The 23551-nt window shown below is 44.6% G+C and overlaps 1 protein-coding gene across 1 annotated transcript in view; it reads left to right on the top strand.

Moving 5' to 3' along the window:
- LOC144506132 (phosphorylase b kinase regulatory subunit alpha, liver isoform-like) overlaps nt 1-20432 on the top strand; it is a 1103981-nt gene extending 1083549 nt beyond the window's left edge. Inside the window, exons 29-32 of the mRNA XM_078231960.1 lie at nt 13474-13647; nt 14859-14912; nt 17879-18079; nt 19801-20432. Of these exons, the coding sequence (XP_078088086.1) occupies nt 13474-13647; nt 14859-14912; nt 17879-18079; nt 19801-19974 (603 nt within the window). The 3' untranslated portion in view covers nt 19975-20432. The remainder of the gene's footprint in view (nt 1-13473; nt 13648-14858; nt 14913-17878; nt 18080-19800) is intronic.
- Nucleotides 20433-23551: the final 3119 nt, after the last annotated feature.

Raw genomic sequence — 23551 nt, 5'->3', positions numbered from 1 at the left:
CAGGGATCAGTGCTTGGTCCTCTGCTCTTTGTGATTTTTATTAATGACTTCGAGGAGGGGGCTGAAGGGTGGATCAGTAAATTTGCTGATGACACCAAGATTGGTGGAGTAGTGGATGAGGTGGAGGGCTGTTGTAGGCTGCAAAGAGACATAGATAGGATGCAGAGCTGGGCTGAAAAATGGCAAATGGAGTTTAACCCTGATAAATGTGAGGTGATTCATTTTGGTAGGACAAATTTAAATGTGGATTACAGGGTCAAAGGTAGGGTTCTGAAGACTGTGGAGGAACAGAGAGATCTTGGGGTCCATATCCACAGATCTCTCAAGGTTGCCAGTCAAGTGGATAGAGCTGTGAAGAAGGCCTATAGTGTGTTAGCTTTTATTAACAGGGGGTTGGAGTTTAAGAGCCGTGGGGTTATGCTGCAACTGTACAGGACCTTGGTGAGACCACATTTGGAATATTGTGTGCAGTTCTGGTCACCTCACTATAAGAAGGATGTGGAAGCGCTGGAAAGAGTGCAGAGGAGATTTACCAGGATGCTGCCTGGTTTGGAGGGTAGGTCATATGAGGAAAGGTTGAGGGAGCTAGGGCTGTTCTCTCTGGAGCGGAGGAGGCTGAGGGGAGACTTAATAGAGGTGTATAAAATGATGAAGGGGATAGATAGAGTGAACGTTCAAAGACTATTTCCTCGGGTGGATGGAGCTATTACAAGGGGGCATAACTATAGGGTTCATTGTGGGAGATACAGGACGGATATCAGAGGTAGGTTCTTTACGCAGAGAGTGGTTGGGGTGTGGAATGGACTGCCTGCAGTGATAGTGGAGTCAGACACTTTAGAAACATTTAAGCGGTTATTGGATAGGCACATGGAGCACACCAGGATGATAGGGAGTGGGATAGCTTGATCTTGGTTTCAGATAAAGCTCGGCACAACATCGTGGGCCGAAGGGCCTGTTCTGTGCTATACTGTTCTATGTTCTATGTTCTATGTTCTAAAATTAGACTTGGGTTTTATAATGGTCAGAATTAGATACCAAGTTACTTCTGCATTTGAGAAACTTATGATTGTTTCTATCTGGGGAAATGGGGCTTGCTATTCAGAACTGAGCTGGAACACTGATGCAGAGCCACATGGACAGTACTGGCGACACCCACAGACTTGGCTGTACAAGGAGAGGATTCGCTTCCTGAGCGCCTGTCCGTGCAGCAGTACTGCTGAGCATTGAGCCTCAAAGAGGCAGGTGGTGACTGTCTGTGTGGAGTTTGTACATTCTCCCCATGTCTGCGTGGGTTGCCTCGGGGTGCTCCGTTTCCTCCCACACTGCAAAGGTGTCTGGGCTGGAGGACCACCTTATGCCACAAGGCTCAGGAGGGACACTCTTTTCCACTGGCGGTCACGCTGACTGAACTTTGACCTGAAAGTCTCAGCTTCTGGCTTCATTTCAGGGGTTGTCAGCTGACCTCTGCGATCTCACCATCAGCCCCGCACTGTTGAATATCTCAGATGAGGGCTTCGCCCTTTTTGAAGGGGTTTGGATTTCATTACACACCTGCCCAATCAGGCCATGAGCTTGGCTTCAACGGGAGGAGTCCCTTAGGTGCAGTGTATGACTGACTGTACATGTCTCACTATCAAAGCCCCTGCCATTGGGTGGCACGGTAGCACAGTGGTCAGCAATGCTGCCTCAGAGCACTGGGACCCGAGCTCAATTCCAGCCTTTGGTGACTGTCAAATGGAGTTTGGACATTCTCCCCATGTCTGCATGGGTTGCCTCCCACAGTCCAAAGATATGCAGGTTAGGTGGATTGGCCATGCTAAGTTGCCCCTTAGTGTCCCAGGATGTGTAGGTTAGGGGGGATGAGCAAGGTAAACATGTCAGGTACAGGGAAAGAGTCTGGGTGGGATGCTCCATCGGAGAGTTGGTGCAGACCCGATGGGCCGAATAGCCTACTTCTGCACTATAAGATTTCTTTTTCAGACTCGAGCATTCATCAGCAGGAAGGGTTTCCATTTTCGACTGTGACCATGGTGAGTGGTTCCTTTGGGCTTGTGCGAGGTTTCCTGGCCACTGTCATGTTTATCCATCCTGAGGTAGCCAGAGGGACCAGTGGTGTTCACTCCAGCACACAGCCTTCCAGGACGGCCCCTGATGGTGAAGGGCGACCCCAGTGAGAGAGCCCATACTGAAGCAGAGCGGAGGTGCCCTTTCAGTGCTGGGACCCTGGCTGAGCAGGACGGTGGCTGCTGGAGTGGAGGCTCCGACATCATTTGACTGTTCGAAGAGCGCTCAGAGAAGCTGCGAGTGTTTCTCATTGTGGGGGGTGTGAGAAAAGATGAAACCTATAAGGTCAGGAGCACAGAGCTCCTGCTCATCTCAACAAACCCCCATTGAAATACAACTGCATCATAAACAATTCATTTCATTTATATAGCACTTTGAACAAAGCAGAATCATAGAATCCTTACAATGCAGAAGGAGGCCATTTAGCGCATCGAATCTGCACCGACTTTCTGCCAGAGTATCTTACCCAGGCCCTCGCCCCATCCCCATCCCCATGACCCCACACATTTTGCATGGCTAATCCGCCTAACCTACACAACTTTGGATTTTGGGAGGAAACCGGAGCACCCGGAGGAAACCCATGCAGCAAGGAAAGAATATTCAAACTCCACACAGACGGTCACCTGAGATTGGGATCAAATCCAGGTCCCTGGCGCTGTGAGGCAGCAGGGCTAACCACTGTGCCACCATGCCACCCAAAATGACCCAAGAGATTTCACAGACTCCAGTATGTGTCAGAATTTTGACATCGAAGCATGTCATTTTAGACAGGTGACCCAAAACTTGGCCAAAAGGTAGTTTTATTTTTATGGAGCACACCTTGGAGGAGGAAAGCGCTTTTGAGATATTTAGGAAGGATATTCCAGAGATTGTGACCCAGGTGTGGTGAAGTGATTAGAATTATGGATGCTCCAGAGAATTAGAGGAACACAGATAGAGTCATAGAGGTTTACAGCAAGGAAACAGGTCCTTCGGCCTAACTTGTCCATGCTACACAGTTTTTAACCTCTGGACCCTTTTGTATTTCTCCTCTCTCATCTTAAACCTATTTAGATTCCCTATCTTTGGGAAAAGATGTTGACTATCTACCTTATATATGCCTCTCATTATTTTATAGACCCCTATAAGATCATCCCTAAGCCTCCTACATTCCAAGGAAAGAAGTCCCAGTCTATCCAGCCTCTCTTTATAACTCAAGACATCAAGTCCCAGTAGCATCCTAGTAAATCTTTTCTGCACTCTTTCTAGTTTAATAATATCCTTTCTATAATAGGGTGAGCAGAACTGTACACAGTATTCCAAGTGTGGCATTACTAATGTCTTGTACAACTTCAACAAGACTTCAATAACTCCTGTATTCAATGTTCTGACCAATGAAACCAAGCACGCCAAATACCTCCTTCACCACCCTGTTCACTTGTGACTCCACTTTCGATTCCACTTTCAAGGAGCTATGAACTTGTACTCCTAGATCTCTTTGATCTATAACTTTCCCCAACACCCTATCATTAACTGAGTAAGTCCTGCCCTGGTTTGATCTATCAAAATGCATCACCTCACATTTATCTAAATTAAATTCCATCTGCCATTCACTAGCCCATTGGCCCAATTGATCAAGATCCCATTTGCACTCCTAGATAACCTTCTTCACTGTCCAATATGCCACCAATTTTGGCGTCCTCTGCAAACTTACTAACTATGCCTCCTTCTCTGTAATATGTACACTTCTCAAGACATCACTGTTTATTTCCCCAAGTTCCCTAAGGTCCATGCCTTTTTCAAAAGTAAATACTGATGAGATGTATTCATTTAGGATCTCACCCATCTCTTGTGGATCTGCACATTGTTGATCACACGGTGGCACTGTGGTGCTTCACAGCGCCAGGGACCCTGGTTCAATCCCGTCCTCGGGTCACTGTCTATGTGGAGTTTTCACATTCTCCCCGTGTCTGCATGGGTTTCCTCTGGGTGCTCCGTTTTTCTCCCACAGTCCAAAGATATGAGGGTTAGGTGGATTGGTCGTGATAAATTGACCCTAATATTAGTGGGATTAGCAGGGTAAATATGTGAGGTTACAGGAATAGGGCCTGAGTGGGATTGTAGTCGGTGCAGACTCAATGGGCTGAATGGCCTCCTTCTGCACTGTAGGGATTCTATGATGCTAGTTACTCTTTTGCCCTTTATGTATTTGTAGAAACTCTTTAGATTCTCCTTTGCCTTATCTGCCAAAGCAATCTCATGTCCCATTTTTGTCCTTCTGATTTCTCTCCTAAATCTACTCTAACAACCTCTATATACTTCAAGGGATCCACTTGATCCCAGCTGCCTATGCCTGTCATGTGCCTCTTTCTTCTTCTTGACCAGGGCCTCAATGTCTTGAGTCATCCAGGGTTCCCTACTTCTATCAGCCTTGTCCTTCACTCTAAAAGGAATGTGCTTACCCTGAACCCTGGTTGACACACTTTTGAAAGCTTCCCACTTACCAGACGTTCCTTTGCCTGCCAACAAACTCCCCCAATCATCTTTTGAAAGTTCCTGCCTAGAAGAGTCTATTTGATATCCAGGAGAGTTGAGGGGCTGGAGGAGACTCCAGAGATAGATGAGGTCTTGAGGCAATTTGAAAACAAGGATGAGAATTTTAGAATTAAGACATTGCTTAACTGGGTGCCAGTATAGGTCAGAGTGCGCAGGGAGTGATTGGTGTGAATGAAGACCTGGGCAGTGGAGTTTTGGATGACCTTAAGTTATAGAGGGGGGACTGTAGGAGAGCAGTCTGGAGTTCATTGGAATAGTTAAATCTACAGATTGAGTTCGAACAGATTTTTGATCGACGAGATGTTCGAGGGTTATTGCATTTTTGTGTTTCTGCATGTTCATTAATAATAGACAACATGAATAATATGCAATGATACACGGTCAACACGAGGCACACCAAACCAAAGACACGGAGCACTTTACAGAAAGATCGGCTGACTTCACCTCGTCTGGAGAACTAGCCCATGGGCGGCATTTTGTGAAAAATGGCAAAGTGTCAGCTTCTGACTGAAAGCCAGCGTGTTTCTCCCCAGAGACACAGCCAGGTTTTCTCACCAGATCATCTTCTGACATTTTGTCAGGAAATTGTCAGGAGTGTTTAGTGCCGTTACGCTGGTGGGGAGGTACCTCACAGAACCGCCAAGCCCAGCTACACAGAGATCGAGGTGCCATCTTTAAAGGCCGCCCCTATCTGCACTAAAGATGTGCTTTCCCCCCCATGCAAAATTCGGGGTTGATTTTCCCCCTCCCACCCCAGCAAGATTTGGGTCGATTCCCCCCAACCCCCACCCCGCCTGGCAAGTATCAGGGGGCACTCTTTCCCACCTGCCCATGCATTCTCCAGTGGCACCATTCTTCCCCCACCACACATGAGGGAAGCACCCCTCCTCCAATGGTAAAGTGTTTGCCGCTGGTAGTGCCCCCTAGGGGTGGCACAGTGGTCAGCACTGCTGTCTCACAGCGCCAGGGACCCGGGTTCGATTCCCAGCTTGGATCACTGTCTGTGCGGGGCCTGCACGTTCTCCCCATGTCTGCATGGCTTTCCTCCCACAGTCCGAAAGATGTGCTGGTTAGGTGCATTGGCCATGCTAAATTCTCCCTCAGTGTACCCGAACAGGCGCCAGAGTGTGGCAACTAGGGGATTTTCACAGTAACTTCATTGCAGCTTTAATGTAAGCCTACTTGTGACACTAATAATGAAATAAACTTTAGCACTGCCTCCAGGGGGCATTGTCAAGGTGCCAGGTCACACAGTCCAGCCTCGATCCTCAACCCCGGGGCCTCCAGGCACATCTACACCCACCCCCTGGTGTGATCATCGTAATTGGGACCTGTTTTCAAGGACTGGTAGTGAATTGCGCTGGCGTGGCACTGGCACTGGCAGGCCGGAAGATTCAACAAGGTCAGAAGAATCGCCTGTAGCCTCACGAATTATATTAAAATTGATTCAATTTGGTAGAAATCAGGTTCTCGCTCTTCCTGGGAGTAAACTTGATCGCGTCATCGGGGAGGGGGCCAGGAACATCACAATGGGAAATCTCACTGGCGCAAATCCCATTTTTGGCCTCTTGCGAGAGTTTGCGGTCATTATGAGATTTGCACCCACGGCTAATGCCCGCAGAAATCCTGTCCCATGTATTGTGTAATATTGGCCAAAATTTATAATCTAAAAATACATGGAACAATTAGCTGCAATGTACAGCTTTCCGCAGCGGGCTTTATATTGTGTGCATTGTTTGAGACACCAGTCCTGTGTGTCTGGGGGCTGTAGTGAGCAGCTTCAGATGCATGAAGCAGCAATACTTTCCATCATTACTCCCTCAGCCTCTGCCGCCTGTTCAGTTTGCCGCTCTCTACATTTCACAGTACTTTCCTCGACACTCTCAAAAGATCCACTTGGTAATTTACTATAAACATGTCTTTCTTAAAGCATATACGTTTATTTTAACAGTTTAACTAACAAAGTTGTCCTTTATGGTCACCTAAGCTGGAAATGATTTCAGGTAGTGTTGGACTCTCAGACAGCAGGGATTAAATGGAACAATCTGAAATAAGAACATCAAAAAGAGGATTTCTTCAAATCTTTCATCAGAAACTATTTTTATTTGCATTTTACTGCAGTTAATTAGATAAGTTTGGATCAGGTTCAAATTCTAAATGTTGTTTTTATTACTTTTAATTTCATTTCTTTTCAAAGGGTTATAAGTCATATGATGCAGTGAAAGGCTTATGAGATGTTTTCATCTACAAAGGAGTCATTTTTTAATCAGCATGAATTTAATTTGCAGCAATGTGAAACATCGGGCCACAACTCAGCTACTAAAAGCCATTATCATCCAAGTATGCTTTGACCTATTTCCCAGTAAATAGATCCCAGTAAACCGGGATTCAGACAGAAACCGGGACAAATCTGTTTCTTTACTGGAAATTGATGTGCAAAATCTCAGTAAAAATATACAACAAGAAGCTTTGCAAATTTGCAGATTATTCTTTGATTATTTTAACTATATATATAATTTATTCAAAACAAAACCTGCTTAGGTGCCTTTTGCTGCATTCATATCTCCGGCTTAACACTTTCTAGTTATCGTGCATGCACTCGTTTTCTTGCCTTCCTCTCTGCCTCATCTTATTCATGTTTTCATTTTCTTTTCTCTAATAGTTCATTTTCACTGGAGGTTCATTAGCATTCAGCATTCATTCTACCAGAGCAATGGTAATCACTCCAGTGTGGTACAGTATAAACCCTCGGTCTGTGCAACACTCCTTCCAGTGTGGTATAAACTCAGCTTGTACAACACTCACTCCAGTGTGATACAGTATATACTGACTGATACCATATGTACACTCAGGCTGGTACAGTATATACTGACTGGTACAGTATATACTGAGTGGTACAGTATATACACTCAGACTGAGGGTTTATACTGAGATTGAAAGAAATAATCAGCCAATGAATATGACAGATTCCCCGAGCTGTCAGTGTGTAGTCACTGAGACCAGCTCCACGTAACAATCTCATAGTTACACACATGTTCTTCCCTATGTGGGGTGACTGGTATCCACTTCCATGAACTGACTAATCTTCAAATTATGTGCTTTTCATATCTTTTGCCAGATTTATCAGAATGGCAGTGTTTAAATAATGAAAACATTTGTTTTCAGCACTCTTATTCTACATGTTTTGCCTGTGCACTCTAAACTAAAATAATGGTGTCTTATGGAGATTAAAACGCAATTTGAATGTTATGTCATGAGCTGTTATATATTAATTGATTGATTGAATGTTATGGTGTTGTAGTGTTATTGTCACTGGCCTAGTATTCCAGAGGCTCAGGCTAATGCTCTGCGGCCTAACTAAAGTTTTATAAAGCTGCAACATGACATACTGACTTGATCCATTTGTACATCAATGATGTTCAGGGTCCTGCCATTAACTGTATACTTACCCTGAACACTTCATCTTAAGTCTCAAGTCATGGCAAGTTGGAAATTGTGGCTCGCTAGAATTTGGTCATTTCCTGCCTGATCCTGAGGTATAGGTGTTTGGCTTTTCTTGCCGACTGAAATTGATGTGTTTCTGAAATGAATCCCTCCGACGAATTGTCATTCGGCAGAGCTGAGGCAGCGAATGCTGGGAACAAAAACAGAAAAATGCTGGAAAATCTCAGCAGGTCTGACAGCATCTGTGGAATGCGCCTAGTTTGCCAATAACACACATTTACGTGACCCATTAACATAGCAGTGTTTGTGAAAGAAATTTGCAAAGCCGCCTAATACTGAATAAGCTATTGATAGGTCAGAGGGTAATTAGCAATTCATCTAGCGGTAAGAAATACTTTCACCATAAATGGTTATTGTAGCAGAGATTCAGTTGTTGGTTATTCTGGTTATACCGCACGTTTCAAACTATGGTCTGGGTCCAATATTGATACACTTCATTTAATGGTTTGAGGAGCTTTCTGGAAAGTACAAGGATTTACAGCAAATGCTGGAAAATCTCAGCAGATCTATGGAGAGAGAATAGAACCAACGTTTGAAGGGTCATCCAGACTCTTATTCTCCCTCCACAGATGTTGTCAGACCTGCTGTGATTTTCCAGCATTTTCTGTTTTTGTTTCAGATTCCAACATCCACAGTATTTTGCTTTTATCTGAGGATTTACAGTGACGGGCCTTGAATTCTGACAGTCTAATTCCATAGAACATAGAACATTACAGCACAGAACAGGCCCTTCGGCCCACGATGTTGTGCCGACCTTCATCTGAAACCAAGATCAAGCTATCCCACTCCCTACCATCCTGGTGTGCTCCATGTGCCTATCCAATAACCGCTTAAATGTTCCTAAAGTGTCTGACTCCACTATCACTGCAGGCAGTCCATTCCACACCCCAACCACTCTCTGCGTGAAGAACCTACCTCTGATATCCTTCCTATATCGCCCACCATGAACCCTATAGTTATGCCCCCTTGTAATAGCTCCATCCACCCGAGGAAATAGTCTTTGAACGTTCACTCGATCTATCCACAGCCCAGGGACCATTTACAAAGCAGTAAAGTGCATTGGAGTGATCGATTGCAGCTTTCAAATTGTTTGACATTTTAACCCTGTTCCCAGACAAAATGTTTGGATTTTTGAACATTGGATGTGGTGAATAATAAGACCACTGGCCAATTACAGAGTGACTTTATTCAAAGGACATGGGTCTGACAGTGTTCAAGGGAGAGTATTTGAGATAAAATTTTAAAATAAACAGTTGCTTGGTAATACAGAACTGGAACTTGTTAAAAAGAGAGGCATGTTGTCGAATGGTGGCACAGTGGTTAGCACTGCTGCCTCACAATGCCAGGGACTCGGGTTCAATTCCCACCATCGATGACTGTCTGTGTGGAGTTTGCATGTTCTCCCCGTGTCTGCGTGGGTTTCCTCCGGGTGCTCTGGTTTCCTCCCAAAGTCCAAAGATGTGCAGGTTAGGGGGATTGGCCATGCTAAGTTGCCCCTCAGTGTTCAAAGATGTGTAGATTAGATGATTAGCCATGGGAAATTTGTGAAATTACGGGGATAGGGCGGGGCGGGGGGGGGGGGGGGGGGGGAGGGGGAGAAGGCCTGGGTAAGATGCCCTGTCAGAGAGTCAGTGCAGACTTTAAGGGCCGAATGGTCTCTACTGCACTGTAAGGATTCTATGAAAAGAAACTTTTCATCTCGCACTCATCAGGGCAAATACGTGATGTCAAACTTTAAAATATTGCCAACAATTTATTTGCATGACAAGAGGGTTTTCATCAACAATTTTCATCAACTTTTCAGCAACATTTAAATAGATATCGTTTGCACTTCTGTGATGAAAGATGCCAGGTCATTCTGCGGTGTGGATCATTAACCAATCTAACTTCCCTGTGTCTCTCATGAAGTTTTAACCTGGTGTTGTTAGACTCCTTACTGTGTTTACCCCAGTCCAACGCTGGCATCTCCACATCTCTCATAACTGCCCCAGATAATGTGCATTGATGTTGTAATCCAGAAACCACATAAATGGAGTTTGTAGTTTACAGATAGATGATGTTATGTTGCAATGCTGCACATTTGATGAGTTGTGACTTTTGAAGCCCCCATCAGCCAATGGATTGAATGACAAATTTAACGAGATTCATTGTTTGGCAGCATAGTGTTCGGAGGAGCTGGCTACCCTGATAGGTTAGACACATGGTTTAGGTTCAGCCCGACTGATCCTGTATTGCCCACTACTGTACAGGTTAGGGTCACATTCCTGGAGATTTCCTCAACTCTTCAGTCAAACAGCTTTTTGTTTTAACCTCCATCTCCAATATTATATGAAATAATAATCCAAAGTGTTCAAAGACAATGTCCCAATACTGTCTCTCCCAGGATACTCTCAACAATGTCCTGGAAATCCAATGTCTGAGAGCACCCAGAATAATCCTGGAGGATCAGTGACCTCAAATTATTTGCAGTCCAAAATTCAAAGTCGCCTCTGCAGGCTGACATATTCCTGCCTGAGAAATGAGTTTAAGAAGGTTCAGTTTGTCACTCAAATATATTTTCAGCACAGTGGCCTGGCCTGCTCGTGGACCTGCTCGTGGGCCTGTTGTCCCTCTCCCATGTTACATCCAAGCGTGGCTGTCCCTCAAGGCGAGAAGGAGCACGTGATAAATCCAGGGATGGTGGGATGATGTCCTTCAGGGGGCAATAATAGAACATAGAACATAGAACATTACAGCGCAGAACAGGCCCTTCGGCCCACGATGTTGCACCGACCAGTTAAAAAAAAAAACTGTGACCCTCCAACCTAAACCAATTTCTTTTCGTCCATGAACCTATCTACGGATCTCTTAAACGCCCCCAAACTAGGCGCATTTACAACTGATGCTGGCAGGGCATTCCAATCCCTCACCACCCTCTGGGTAAAGAACCTACCCCTGACATCGGTTCTATAACTACCCCCCCTCAATTTAAAGCCATGCCCCCTCGTGCTGGATTTCTCCATCAGAGGAAAAAGGCTATCACTATCCACCCTATCTAAACCTCTAATCATCTTATATGTTTCAATAAGATCCCCTCTTAGCCGCCGCCTTTCCAGCGAAAACAATCCCAAATCCCTCAGCCTCTCCTCATAGGATCTCCCCTCCGTACCAGGCAACATCCTGGTAAACCTCCTCTGCACCCTCTCCAAAGCCTCCACATCCTTCCTGTAATGTGGGGACCAGAACTGCACACAGTACTCCAAGTGCGGCCGCACCAGAGTTGTGTACAGTTGCAACATAACGCTACGACTCCTAAATTCAATCCCCCTACCAATAAACGCCAAGACACCATATGCCTTCTTAACAACCTTATCTACTTGATTCCCAACTTTCAGGGATCTATGCACACATACACCTAGATCCCTCTGCTCCTCCACACTATTCAAAGTCCTCCCGTTAGCCCTATACTCAACACATCTGTTATTCCTACCAAAGTGAATTACCTCACACTTCTCCGCATTAAACTCCATCCGCCACCTCTCGGCCCAACTTTGCAACCTGTCTAAGTCTTCCTGCAAACTACGACACCCTTCCTCACTGTCTACCAAACCACCGACTTTGGTGTCATCAGCAAATTTGCTAATCCACCCAACTATACCCTCATCCAGATCATTAATAAATATTACAAACAGCAGTGGCCCCAAAACAGATCCCTGAGGTACACCACTTGTAACCGCACTCCATGATGAATATTTACTATCAACCACCACCCTCTGTTTCCTATCCGCTAGCCAATTCCTGATCCAATTTCCTAGATCACCCCCAATCCCATACATCTGCATTTTCTGCAGAAGCCTACCATGGTGAACCTTATCAAACGCCTTACTAAAACCCATATATACCACGTCCACTGCCTTGCCCCCATCCACCTCCTTGGTCACTTTCTCAAAAAACTCAATAAGGTTAGTAAGGCACGACCTACCTGCCACAAAACCATGCTGACTATCACCTATCAATTCATTACTCTCCAAATAACTATAAATCCTATCCCTTATAATTTTTTCCAACATCTTGCCGACAACAGAAGTGAGACTCACCGGTCTATAATTCCCGGGGAAGTCTCTGTTCCCCTTCTTAAACAATGGGACAACATTCGCTAACCTCCAATCTTCTGGTACTATACCAGAGGCCAACGACGACCTGAAGATCAGAGCCAGAGGCTCTGCAATCACTTCTCTTGCCTCCCAGAGAATCCTTGGATAAATCCCATCCGGACCAGGGGATTTATCTATTTTCAGACCCTCCAGAATATCCTGCACATCCTCCTTATCAACTGTAATACTGTCTATTCTACTCCCCTGCAACCCAGTGTCCTCCTCAGCTATATTCATGTCCCCTTGCGTGAACACCGAAGAGAAATATTGGTTCAATGCTTCACCAATCTCCTCCGGTTCCACACATAACTTCCCTCTGCCATCTATAACTGGCCCTAAACTTGCCCTAACCAACCTTCTGTTCTTGACATACCTATAGAACGCCTTAGGATTCTCTTTAACCCTATCCGCCAAAGTCTTCTCATGTCCCCTTTTAGCCCTTCTAAGCTCGCTCTTCAACTCCCTCTTAGCCAATCTAAAGCTTTCTAGTGCACTACCCGAGTGCTCACGTCTCATCCGAACATAAGCCTCCTTTTTCTTTTTAACCAACAAAGAAACTTTTTTGGTGCACCACGGTTCCCTAGCCCTACCAATTCCTCCTTGCCTGACAGGGACATACCTATCACAGACTCGCAGTAGCTGCTCCTTGAAAAAACTCCACATGTCGGACGTTCCCAGTCCCTGTAATCTCCTAGTCCAACCTATGTTTCCTAATTCTCTCCTAATAGCCTCATAATTACCCTTCCCCCAGCTAAAACCACTGGCCCGAGGTTCATGCCTATCCCTTTCCATCACTAAGGTGAACGTAACCGAATTGTGGTCACTATCACCAAAATGCACACCAACTTCCAAGTCTAGCACCTGGTCTGGCTCATTTCCCAGCACCAGATCCAATATAGCCTCACCTCTAGTTGGCCTGTCTACATACTGAGTCAAAAAACCTTCCTGCACGCTTTGAACAAAAACTGACCCCTCTAACGAGCTAGAGCTATAACAATTCCAGTCAATATTGCCACTTAAGTATCTCAGTTGGCGATGGGCTGGGAATCCACAGGCGTTCTCACCCCCAGACCAAATGGGAGCATTGGGTGAAAGGCACTTGGTGCCCTCCTGCCTCCAGACAGGGGGAGGGCATTAAATTCCATCCTTGTTGCCTGAATGACCCCCCCTTTTCGAGGGGTCACACTGTATCTTTTACCCATCTGTTGTGCTTTGCTTATTTCTCTGACTATTACAGCGATGCAGTGGCCCTTCATCTCCCATAGCCACTGCATCTCCCACGGGCTCCTTCTGTACTCGTTTGACTTGGGATGACCGCCAGGGTCAGTGGCTGCGTAGACGACGCCTCGATGGAGCCATTAACCGAGTTCCCATGAGTTTCTATCAAAGAGTCTGGAAGGTTTTACAGAAGGTGAGTCCCTGGCAGCAATGTACAAATCTGTGAACAAGACCACATTATAGACCAGCAGCTTGACAGTACCCTTCATGACTGGGAGCTCCAAAGCATTTATTGTGTATTTTATGAAATGTTGTGGCAGCCAGTTTGCACAGAATGAGTCCAGGCGGCTGTGTTGCCTGCCCAGTGCCAGGGTTCGGGGCATCTGCTCACGACTGGAGATGAACTTGCAGTGGAACAGGGAGGATCCAGTTGTCGTGGTCAATGTCAGTACAAAGATATAGGTAGGACAAGGAAAGAGGTTCTGCATAGTCAATATAAAGAACTAGGCACCCAATTAAGAAGCAGAAAACTCAAAGCTCAATTGTCCCCTGCACATCAAGATCTAGATTATTAATAGATATCAGGAAAGGCAAGGGTCCCAATACTGAACGTTGGGGAACTCCACTCCAAACCTCCCTCCAGCCCAAAAAATATCATTGACCATTAGTCTCTGCTTCCTATTATTCCACCAATGTTTCACACAGAGTAGTTGTGATCTAGAAGGCACTGCTTGAAGGGGTGGTGGAAGCAGATTCAATAATAACTTTCTGAAGGGAATTGGAGAAATTCTTAAAGGGGAACATTTTGCAGAGCGATGGAGAAAGCAGAGGAGTGGGATAGCCCTTTCGAAGAGATGGCACAGTACAATGGTCTGAATGGCCTCCTGTATTGTATGATATGATATATTTCCTGACTTATTGCAAATATGAAGTTATGAATAGGGTGGCATGATGGCACAGTGGTTAGCGCTGCTGCCTCACAGCGCCAGGGATCCAGGTTCATTTCTGGCCTCGGGTCACTATCTGTGCAGAGTCTGCACATTCTCCCTGTATCTACGTGGGTTTCCTCCGAGTGCTCTGATTTCCTCCCACAGTCCAAGATGTGCGGGTTAGGTTGATTGCTAAATTGACCCTAGTGTCAGGGGGAATTAGAGGGTTACGGGTTACGGATGAGGGTTACGGGAATAGGGCCTGGGTGGAATTGTGGTTGATGCAGATTCAATGGGCCGAATGGTCTCCTTATGCAATGTAGAGATTCTATGATTCTAGATAGTGTTTGCAGAGATCAAATTGAAAAATGTGGCTGAAAGGTCGAATTTCTCATCTGCCAGACATGAAGACTTTCTCAATTTGAAAGGTTTATGGATTATAAATTATTTGACTTTGTGTTCATTTGAATTTTAGTGCCATGGTCTCTCTATTGATGGCTATGTTCTTCCTTCCTCAACCACAAAAGAGGTAAGGCGGAGTTACTTTCTTTACTTAATTCTTCCATCACTGATGGCCAGATACTGCCTAATGTGCTGAAACCTCCAGTTCTGACAATCTTTTCAGTAATATTCTTATAACTCATAGTATTTAAGGCTGCACTCCCATATCTTGATACAAAATGTATACGAGATGCATAGATTCCAGAGTAAAACGCAATGTTCATAATTGACTTGGAATCTAAAATATTACTTTAGATCCAGATGTTGTGGCCTGGCTGGTGTTTAATCAGTTTGGTCAGTAAGAATTACATTTTGACACAACCCGTTGCTCTGGAATCTGTGGAATTCCCAATGATGTTTAAATAGTGAATGACATTTGTTACCTTGAATGTGTTATCAAGTTGTTGAATTTTATTATTTGACATTTGCAGCTTTTTACTGAGGTTGGCACAGTGGTTAGCACTGCTGCCTCAGCGCCAGAGTTCGATTCCGGCCTTGCGTGAATGTGTGGTGTTTGCATGTTCTCCTTGTGTCTGCGTGGGTTTCCTCCGGGTGCCCTAGTTTCCTCCCACAGTCCAAAGATGTGCAGGTTAGGTGGATTGGCCATGCTAAATTGCCCCTCATTGTGAGCGTGCCGTGCCTAGCGCACGGCCTATGATTAACGTGCTGGAACAGTCTAGGGAACAAGTAAATGTTTATCAACCTTCTCATCAAGCACGGATAGGAATGGTGTTGGCGAAAGCGGTTGAATGGATCTTCCAGTTATTAACTGCATCTCACACATCCACAAAGAGCAGGATTTACCGCTCAACCCACCGCAAGTTTCACAGTGGCGGATGCGGGATCTTCTGTTCCCGCCACTGTCAACGGAATTTCCCATCGAATGCACTCCTCGCTGCCGGGAAACCTGTGGCAGGGGGTGCGCCATCAGTGGGACAGGAAGATCCCGTTGGTGTGAAGAGCCGGAAAGTTCCGGCCTCAGTGGAAAGGCAGGGCACGCTCACAATGAGGGGCAATTTAGCAAGGCCAATCCACCTAACCCGCACATCTTTGGATTTCTACACTGTCCTTTTCACCCAGGAAAAGCAGGGGTCCGAACACTGACCCCTGGGGAACTCCACTAGAAACCTTCCACCAGCCTGAAAAACAGCCATTAATCCCGACTCTCTGTTTCCGGTCAATTTTATATTCCATGAGCTGTAACTTTGCTCACAAGCTTGACACTGTATCAAATTTCCCAAAGTCCATGTACACCACATCAACAGCATTACCCTCATTGACCCCCCTCTGTTGCCTCATCAGAAACTCCAGCAAGTTAGTTAAATGAAATTTTCTTTAACAAACCTATGCTGACTTCCCTGAATTAACTCAAATTTGTCCATAAGATTTTAAAATTTGCCCTCAGTAATCGTTTCCAGAAAGTTTCCCATCAATGAAGTTAAACTGACTGCATTGGAGTTTCTGGGCTGATCTTTACACTGTTTTTTGAACAAGGGGCAACATCTACAATTGTCTAGCTCTTTTCACATCAGAAAGGCTGAAAGATTATGGCCAGTGCCTCTGCTATTTCCACTCTCACTTCCCTTGGATGCATCTCACCCAGTCCTGGTGCCTTATCCACCTTTAAGTACAGACAACTTATCCAATATCTCCTCCTTATCAATTTTAGAACAACAAAGAACAGTACAGCACAGGAACAGGCCCTTTGGCCCTCCAAGCCCACGCCGATCACGTTGTCCTATCTAGACCAACCACTTATATCCCTCGATTCCCTGTCTGTTCATGTGTCTATCCAGATAAGTCTTAAATATCTGCCTCAACCACCTCACTTGGCAATGAATTCCAGGCCCCCACCACCCTCTGTGTAAAAAAAAACTTCCCCCGCACATCCCCACTGAACCTTTCTCCCTTTATTTTGAACTTGTACCCCCCTGTAATTGTCATTTCTGCCTTGGGAAAAAGCTTCCAACTGTTCACCTTATCTATACCACTCATAATTTTATAAGCTTTTATCAGGTCGCCCCTCAGCCTCCGTCTTTCCAGGGAGAACAATCCCAGTTTATTCAATCTCTCCTCATAGCTAATACCCTCCATACCAGGCAACATCCTGGTAAACCTTTTCTGCACTCTCTCCAAAGCCTCCACGTTCTCCTGATTAGTGTAGTGACCAGAATTGGACACAGTATTCCAAATGTGGCCTAACCAACGTTTTATATAACTAACATAATTTGCCAACTTTTATACCCGATGCCCCATCCATTGAAGGCAGCTTGCCATATGCTTTCTTCACCACCTTTATGGACCTGTGGACCTGTACTCCCAGATCTCTCTGTATCTATGCTCCTGATGGTTCTGCCATTTATTTTATAGCGCCCACCTGAATTGGATCTACCAAAATGCATCAGCTCGCATTTGTCCAGATTAAATTCCATCTGCCATTTCTCTGCCCAATTTTCCAACCTCTCTGTATCCTGCTGTATTCTCTGACAATCCTCATCACTATCCGCAACTCCACCAATCTTAGTATCATCCGCAAACTTGCTAATCAGAAGTTTTCTTCCAAGCAGAGATCCTAGCACTGATCCCTGAGGAACACCACTAGTTACAGACCTCCATTCAGAAAAACACCCTTCCACCGCTACCCTCTGTCTTCATACCCTCATCGAGTCTGAATTATCTTCTCTTGCACCATGGCTTTGGCATCTTTTCCTTGGTAAAAACAGATGCAAAGTATTCATTTAATACCTGACCCAAGCCACTGTCTCCATGTGTAAAACCGGGAAATGTGCTAAAGGAGGTCGCAGAGATCAGCTCCCTTGGATATCGATCACATGATCCTCCCAGAAAGAGAATACGATTCCTCCTTGGAAACTGACCTGTTGCTGATGAAAGAAGTTATCTTTGGTTGTTTGACTATCTAGTGAAGGTGCTTACTATTTAACTCTTTGGTCTGTTGCCACAATGAACTGTTCACTTATTCTTTTCACTTTTAAGATGACGCCCCAAGAGATTAAGTTTGCCGTTCATGTGGAGTCGATTTTGAACCACGTTCCTCAGCCTGAATACAGACAGCTCCTGGTGGAGACCATCCAGGTCCTCACTGTTCTGGCAGATCTGGAGGTTCACAGCATTGGTGGGATTATCTGTGTGGACCACATAGTGCACATGGCCAATGAGTACTTTTTGCAAGAACAGGTATAGAGTTCTCAGATGTTTTCTAACACATAGCGAACGCAGTCCAGATACCTGGAAACACTGATGGTCCAGAGGTTTTCTTGTTGAGAATAAACAAGCAACTGACAGCATCATTTTAGATGCAGTACATTGAGAGCAGGTTTAATACTTGGATTGTTGAACCTGTGGAAACCTCCGACCTCGCCATGGTGGGATTCTCCAGTCCCGCTGCTGTGAATGAAGTTTTGGCTGAGCGCTAAATTCTCTGATCTCGCTAGCAGCAATGGCGGAGCGTGTGGGATTGGAGAATTCCACCCATAATGTTCGATCGCTGTTTTATATTTCATGTAAATATTTACAGCTGCAGCATTTTCCAGTTCATGCACTTGTGTTTAGACATTCGAACATCATTCTACAATCCAGAAAATTCCAGAATCACTCTCACGCAGCATTGTGGACTGGAGAGGTGACAATGTATATGAATTCTAACGTCTTGGATTATTTAGATATTATGATAATCAGCTTCTCATTAACTCCTTTCAAAGTGGCGACAAAGCCCAGGTCAGTTGTTAAACAATTTAATTATTTCTTTTATAAAACTCGAATCTGATGGCACTGTGGGAGGGAATGGAGCTATGATGGTTGTACTGACTCCCCTCTACTGATCCCCATATTTTCTTGCTGGACATCTTTGTGTTTTTTTCAATTACTTTATTGAAAATCTGAAGAGCAATATCACACAGTACAGACCACAAGTGAAAGTGGAATGCGTGATGGCACAGATCTGATACAACACGCCTAATCTTAAGGCATACAAGATTGCTTTATAAAGTCTGACATTCCAGTCCACAGTCAGTGAAAAGTGAGGAAAGCGTCTCAAACAGTCATCTTGCAGCTTTGGTTTAAGCTCACCAACTTGAGGAAAAATCAAACATTGCAGCACAATCTCTTATTAGCGAATTTTTACATTGATGGCCAGAATTCTGCAGTTTATGGTCCGTTCTTTGTTTGCTGGAACGGACGCCAGAAAGTTGCAAAAAGTAACGGCACAATACACTGCAGATGTTGGAAATCAGAAATAAAAACAGAAAATGTTAGACAAACTCAGCGGGTCTGGCAACATCAATGGCAAGAGAAACAGAGTTAACGTTTCGATTCAGTGCAACTCTTCTTCGGAACTGAATATTCTTAGAAATGGTCTCACTCAGCAGAAACTTGATCTGCTGTAAAATAGCCTCTAGATAAGGAGAAATCTTTGGGTGGGATTTGACAGTGGAGGCAGCCCACCATTGAGTGGCAGCGGGATCTTTCGGTCCTGCCAATGTCTACGGGGCTTTGCCTGTCCCGCACCTCCGCCACCATGGAACACACCAGGGGAGGTCACCATTGGCAGGACCTAAAGATCCCGTCAGTGGGAAGCCTTGGAAAATTTCAATCCCTGTGTTTAAAATAGACAAAAAAAGTCATGTAAATAAAATGGCTTTTGCAGTATCTTTATAATTGAAGCTTGAGTGTAAAACATGGTTTGGATTGATAGGAAAAGCAAATAAAAGGAAAATAATGAAATCTTTATGTAAACAGGAATGACATGGATAATTAAGGTCTTTCTGCATAGGAAGGGTTGGAGATTCGAGGTTGGTGAAAGACGTGTCTAGAACACCAATGTTGTACAGTGCGTAATATGCAATGTTGGAACTGTGTACAGTGATTTGTTATAATTTCCCGTTCTGTTTCTGTTGCAGAGATCCCTTGGTGCAAGTGACTCCTTGTTAGAGCTTGACTCAGCCACAAGAGTTTGCAACTTGTTTTATGACAGCGCTCCAAGTGGGAGCTATGGTACTATGACTTACTTGACGAAAGCTGTTTCTACCTATGTGCAGGAATTCCTGCCAAACACTGGCTGCTTCATGCAATAGAAGCATACACTGTGAAAGCATGATGAAGAACATCGCTCTGATGTTTTTATACTCCATCGCTAAGAGCTTTAAGTTAGCATATTTTTCAACAAACCATATCTAAATCGCAATAATGCATGGGATTATAAGAAATGCTTGTCAGGCAAATACTCTTAAATGTTATTCATATGGTAGCTCAGTTAGAATAACCTTCGCGCTCGAAAGAATTGATGGGGCAGAATTTCACTCGCTCAAGATTGGCAACTTTGCAGATTCACCTGTAAATATACTGAACTGTTTGGAAAGCTCCGGGGAAATTTGTGAAGATACGATATGCCAGATCGTAACGCTTGGTGGATAAAGGAGTTATTAGATTGTATTAACTTAGATTGGGATAATGAAGTGCATCATTGATACTTTCATTGTCTGTTTGCTAACAAATATCCAGTATATTCTCTGCTCTTCAGAGACTGCGCAGGTTTTGTTTGTATTTTATACAATGAGGTCAAAGAGAAACGAATGCTGGGATTTTCTGGCCATTCCCATGGCGGGTCGCACCGAGGGTGATCCCACCCCCACGGCGGGTTCTTCAGTGACGGGATGGATGAGCCATGTAAAATGGTGTAGACACCAGCAGGACAGGAAGATCCATCTGGCAAACTGCCTCTGCTGCTGGAAAACATGGTGCAGTGGGTGGGGGGGTGGTGGGAGCGGGGATCCTACCCAAGGACCTAATCTTTATTGTTTTACAGGATGTGGGTGTCGCTGGCTAGACCAGGATTTATTATTATTTATTAATTGCCCTTGATGTGGTGGTGAACTGCCTCTTGAGCCGCTGCAGTCACCGAGGTGTAGGTACACCCACAGTGCTGTTAGGGAGGGAATTCCAGGATTTTGATCCAGCGACAATGAAGGAACAGTGATATATTTCCAAGTCAGGATGGTGAGTGACTTGGAAGGGAACCTCCAGATGGTGATGTTCCCGGGTATCTGCTGCTCTTGTACTTTTTAACAATCCTGAGACAATTTGAATCAGGGGATTTCCTAATTAGGAATTTTATTGGAATGTTTCGAAATAGAATCCTGTATTTGACAATTGTGGGAATAGATAAATGAGAGTACATTTAGTTCTGCTGATAGTGAATTATTAGAGTAAAATCAAGCTATATTTGAATGTTTTTTGTGAACTCATATGCAGTTCCTGTATGCAATATTTTAAAAATAATCATAGGGAAACCTACACCTCAGGGACTGCAGCAGTTCAAGAAGGCAGCTCACCACCACTTTCTCAAGGGCAATTGGAGATGGGCAATAAATGCTGGCCAGCCAGCGACACCCATGTCCCATTCGTGAATAGAAATAAGTGTGTGCATTAACTGTTAACATCTAGATAACAAGTTAGACATCAATGTATTATTGTACCAGTATTGTACGATGCATATATCCTATAGGGATATACAACAGACAAAAAAGATACTGAACTTCAACTTGTAAGAGAGCTCACTAATAATAAGCTAAATATGTTTGAATACATAATAGCCATGTCTCATTGATCTGGTCGCACAGAGCACATGATAGATACAGCCATCGATAGAACATTGTAAAAAGCTCATGAACAGTGATGAGGAGAAACTGCTGCAATATTGGTTGTAATGTATCCTGCACCTCCTTTCTGAAATGTTTTTAATGTGAAATGCGTATTTTTAAAGTTTACATTTGAAGAAATCCTGAGCAAGTGATTGTGGCGTCAGTATAACTGCAGCGTTACTCCCAAGTGGCTTGCAGTGATGTTTAACAACCAGTGGACAACTAGACAGAGCAGTGATCCCTCAGACAGATGTCTACCACTTAGATGAAAGCGGAGTTTTCTGTCGATAAAGTATGAATTATAAAGTACGAATGATAAATTGCACGGATGCTTTAAACTCTCTCTGAAAGGTCAGTTATAAAATGTGATGAGGCACTTTAACTGTGTGTGAAGCAATTATGCCAGAGCTACACTGATTTAATTTGATTTATTGTTGTCACATGTATTGGTATACAGTGTAAAATATTGTTTCTTGCGCGGTATACGGACAAAGAAAACCGTTCATGGAATACATAGGGGAGAAGAAAAGCAAAGGGTGCAGAATAAAGTGTTGCAGTTACAGATAGGGTATAGAGAAAGATCAGCTTAATATATGATCGGTCCATTCAAAAGTCTGATGGCAGCAGGGAAGAAGATGTTTTTGAGTCAGTTGATACGTGCTCTCAGACTTTTGTATCTTTTTCCTGATGGAAGGTGGAAGAGAGCATTTCCGAGGTGCGTGGGGTCCTTGATTATGCTGGCTGCTTTTCCGAGGCAGCGGGAAATTGAAACGGAGTCATTGGATGGGAGGCTGGTTTGCATGATGGACTGGGCTACGTTCACAACATATCTGTGATAGCTGTAATCTTCTTGTGTCTGCTGTGCTAATAAGTAATTTTTCTGAAGTTTTTTTGCTAACCAGGTTACATTTGGCACAGGCTGCATCAGACTGAAGGTTACATCCCGTCCACAACATAGATTTTTGTTTATTCATTTACGGGATGTGGGTGCCACTGGCTGGACCAGCATTCATTGCCCATCCCTAATTGCCCTTCAGAAGGTGGTGGTGAGCCGCTGCCACAGTGCTGAGGGGGGACTGGTATGTGGTAATTAGCAGGAAGTTTTCTTGTCTATGTTTGACCTGATGCAATGAGACTTCATGGAGTCCAGAATCGACATTAGGAACTCGGAGGGGAACTCCCTCCTGAAGGTTTACCACCATGTTGCCACCTCTGCTTGCTCTGTCCTGCCGGTGAGACAGGACATATCCAGGGATGAGGATGGTGTCTAGGACATTAACTGTAAGGTATGATTCTGTGAGTGTGACTAGGTCAGGCTGTTGCTTGACTAGTCTGTGAGACAACTCTCCCAATTTTGGCACAAGCCCACAGATAGAACAAAGAACAGTACAGCACAGGAACAGACCCTTCGGCCCACCAAGTCTGCGCCGATCATGTTGTCCTATCTAGACCAACCGCCTGTATCCCTCTATTCCCCGCCTGTTCATGTGTCTATCCAGATAAGTCTTAAATGTTGCTAACGTGTCTGCCTCAACCACCTCACTTGGGCAGTGCATTTCAGGCCACCACCACCCTCTGTGTAAAAAACCACCCTGCGCATCTCTACTCAACCTTTCCCCATTATCTTGAACTTGTGTCCCCTTGTAATTGACATTTCTACCCTGGGAAAAGCTTATGCCCCTCATAATTTTATAAACTTCTATCAGGTCGCCCCTCAGCCTCCGTCTTTCCAGGGAGAACAATCCCAGTTTATTTAATTTCTCAGGGAGACGAGAGATGAAATCGCTGGTCCTCTGACGCAAATCTTTGTCTCGTCACTGGACACAGGTGAGGTCCCAGAGGATTGGAGGATAGCTAATGTGGTCCTGTTATTTAAGAAGGGTAGGAAGGATAACCCAGGTAATTATAGGCCGGTGAGCTTGACGTCCGTGGTAGGGAAGTTGTTGGAGAGGATTCTTAGAGATAGGATGTATGCGCATTTAGAAAGGAATAAACTCATTAACGATAGTCA

Source organism: Mustelus asterias, chromosome 17 (genome assembly GCF_964213995.1).
Source record: "Mustelus asterias chromosome 17, sMusAst1.hap1.1, whole genome shotgun sequence".
NCBI classification, from domain to species: Eukaryota; Metazoa; Chordata; class Chondrichthyes; order Carcharhiniformes; family Triakidae; genus Mustelus; species Mustelus asterias.
The sequence above is the reverse complement of the archived record's forward strand: the minus strand, read 5'-3'. Positions and strand labels throughout refer to the sequence as shown.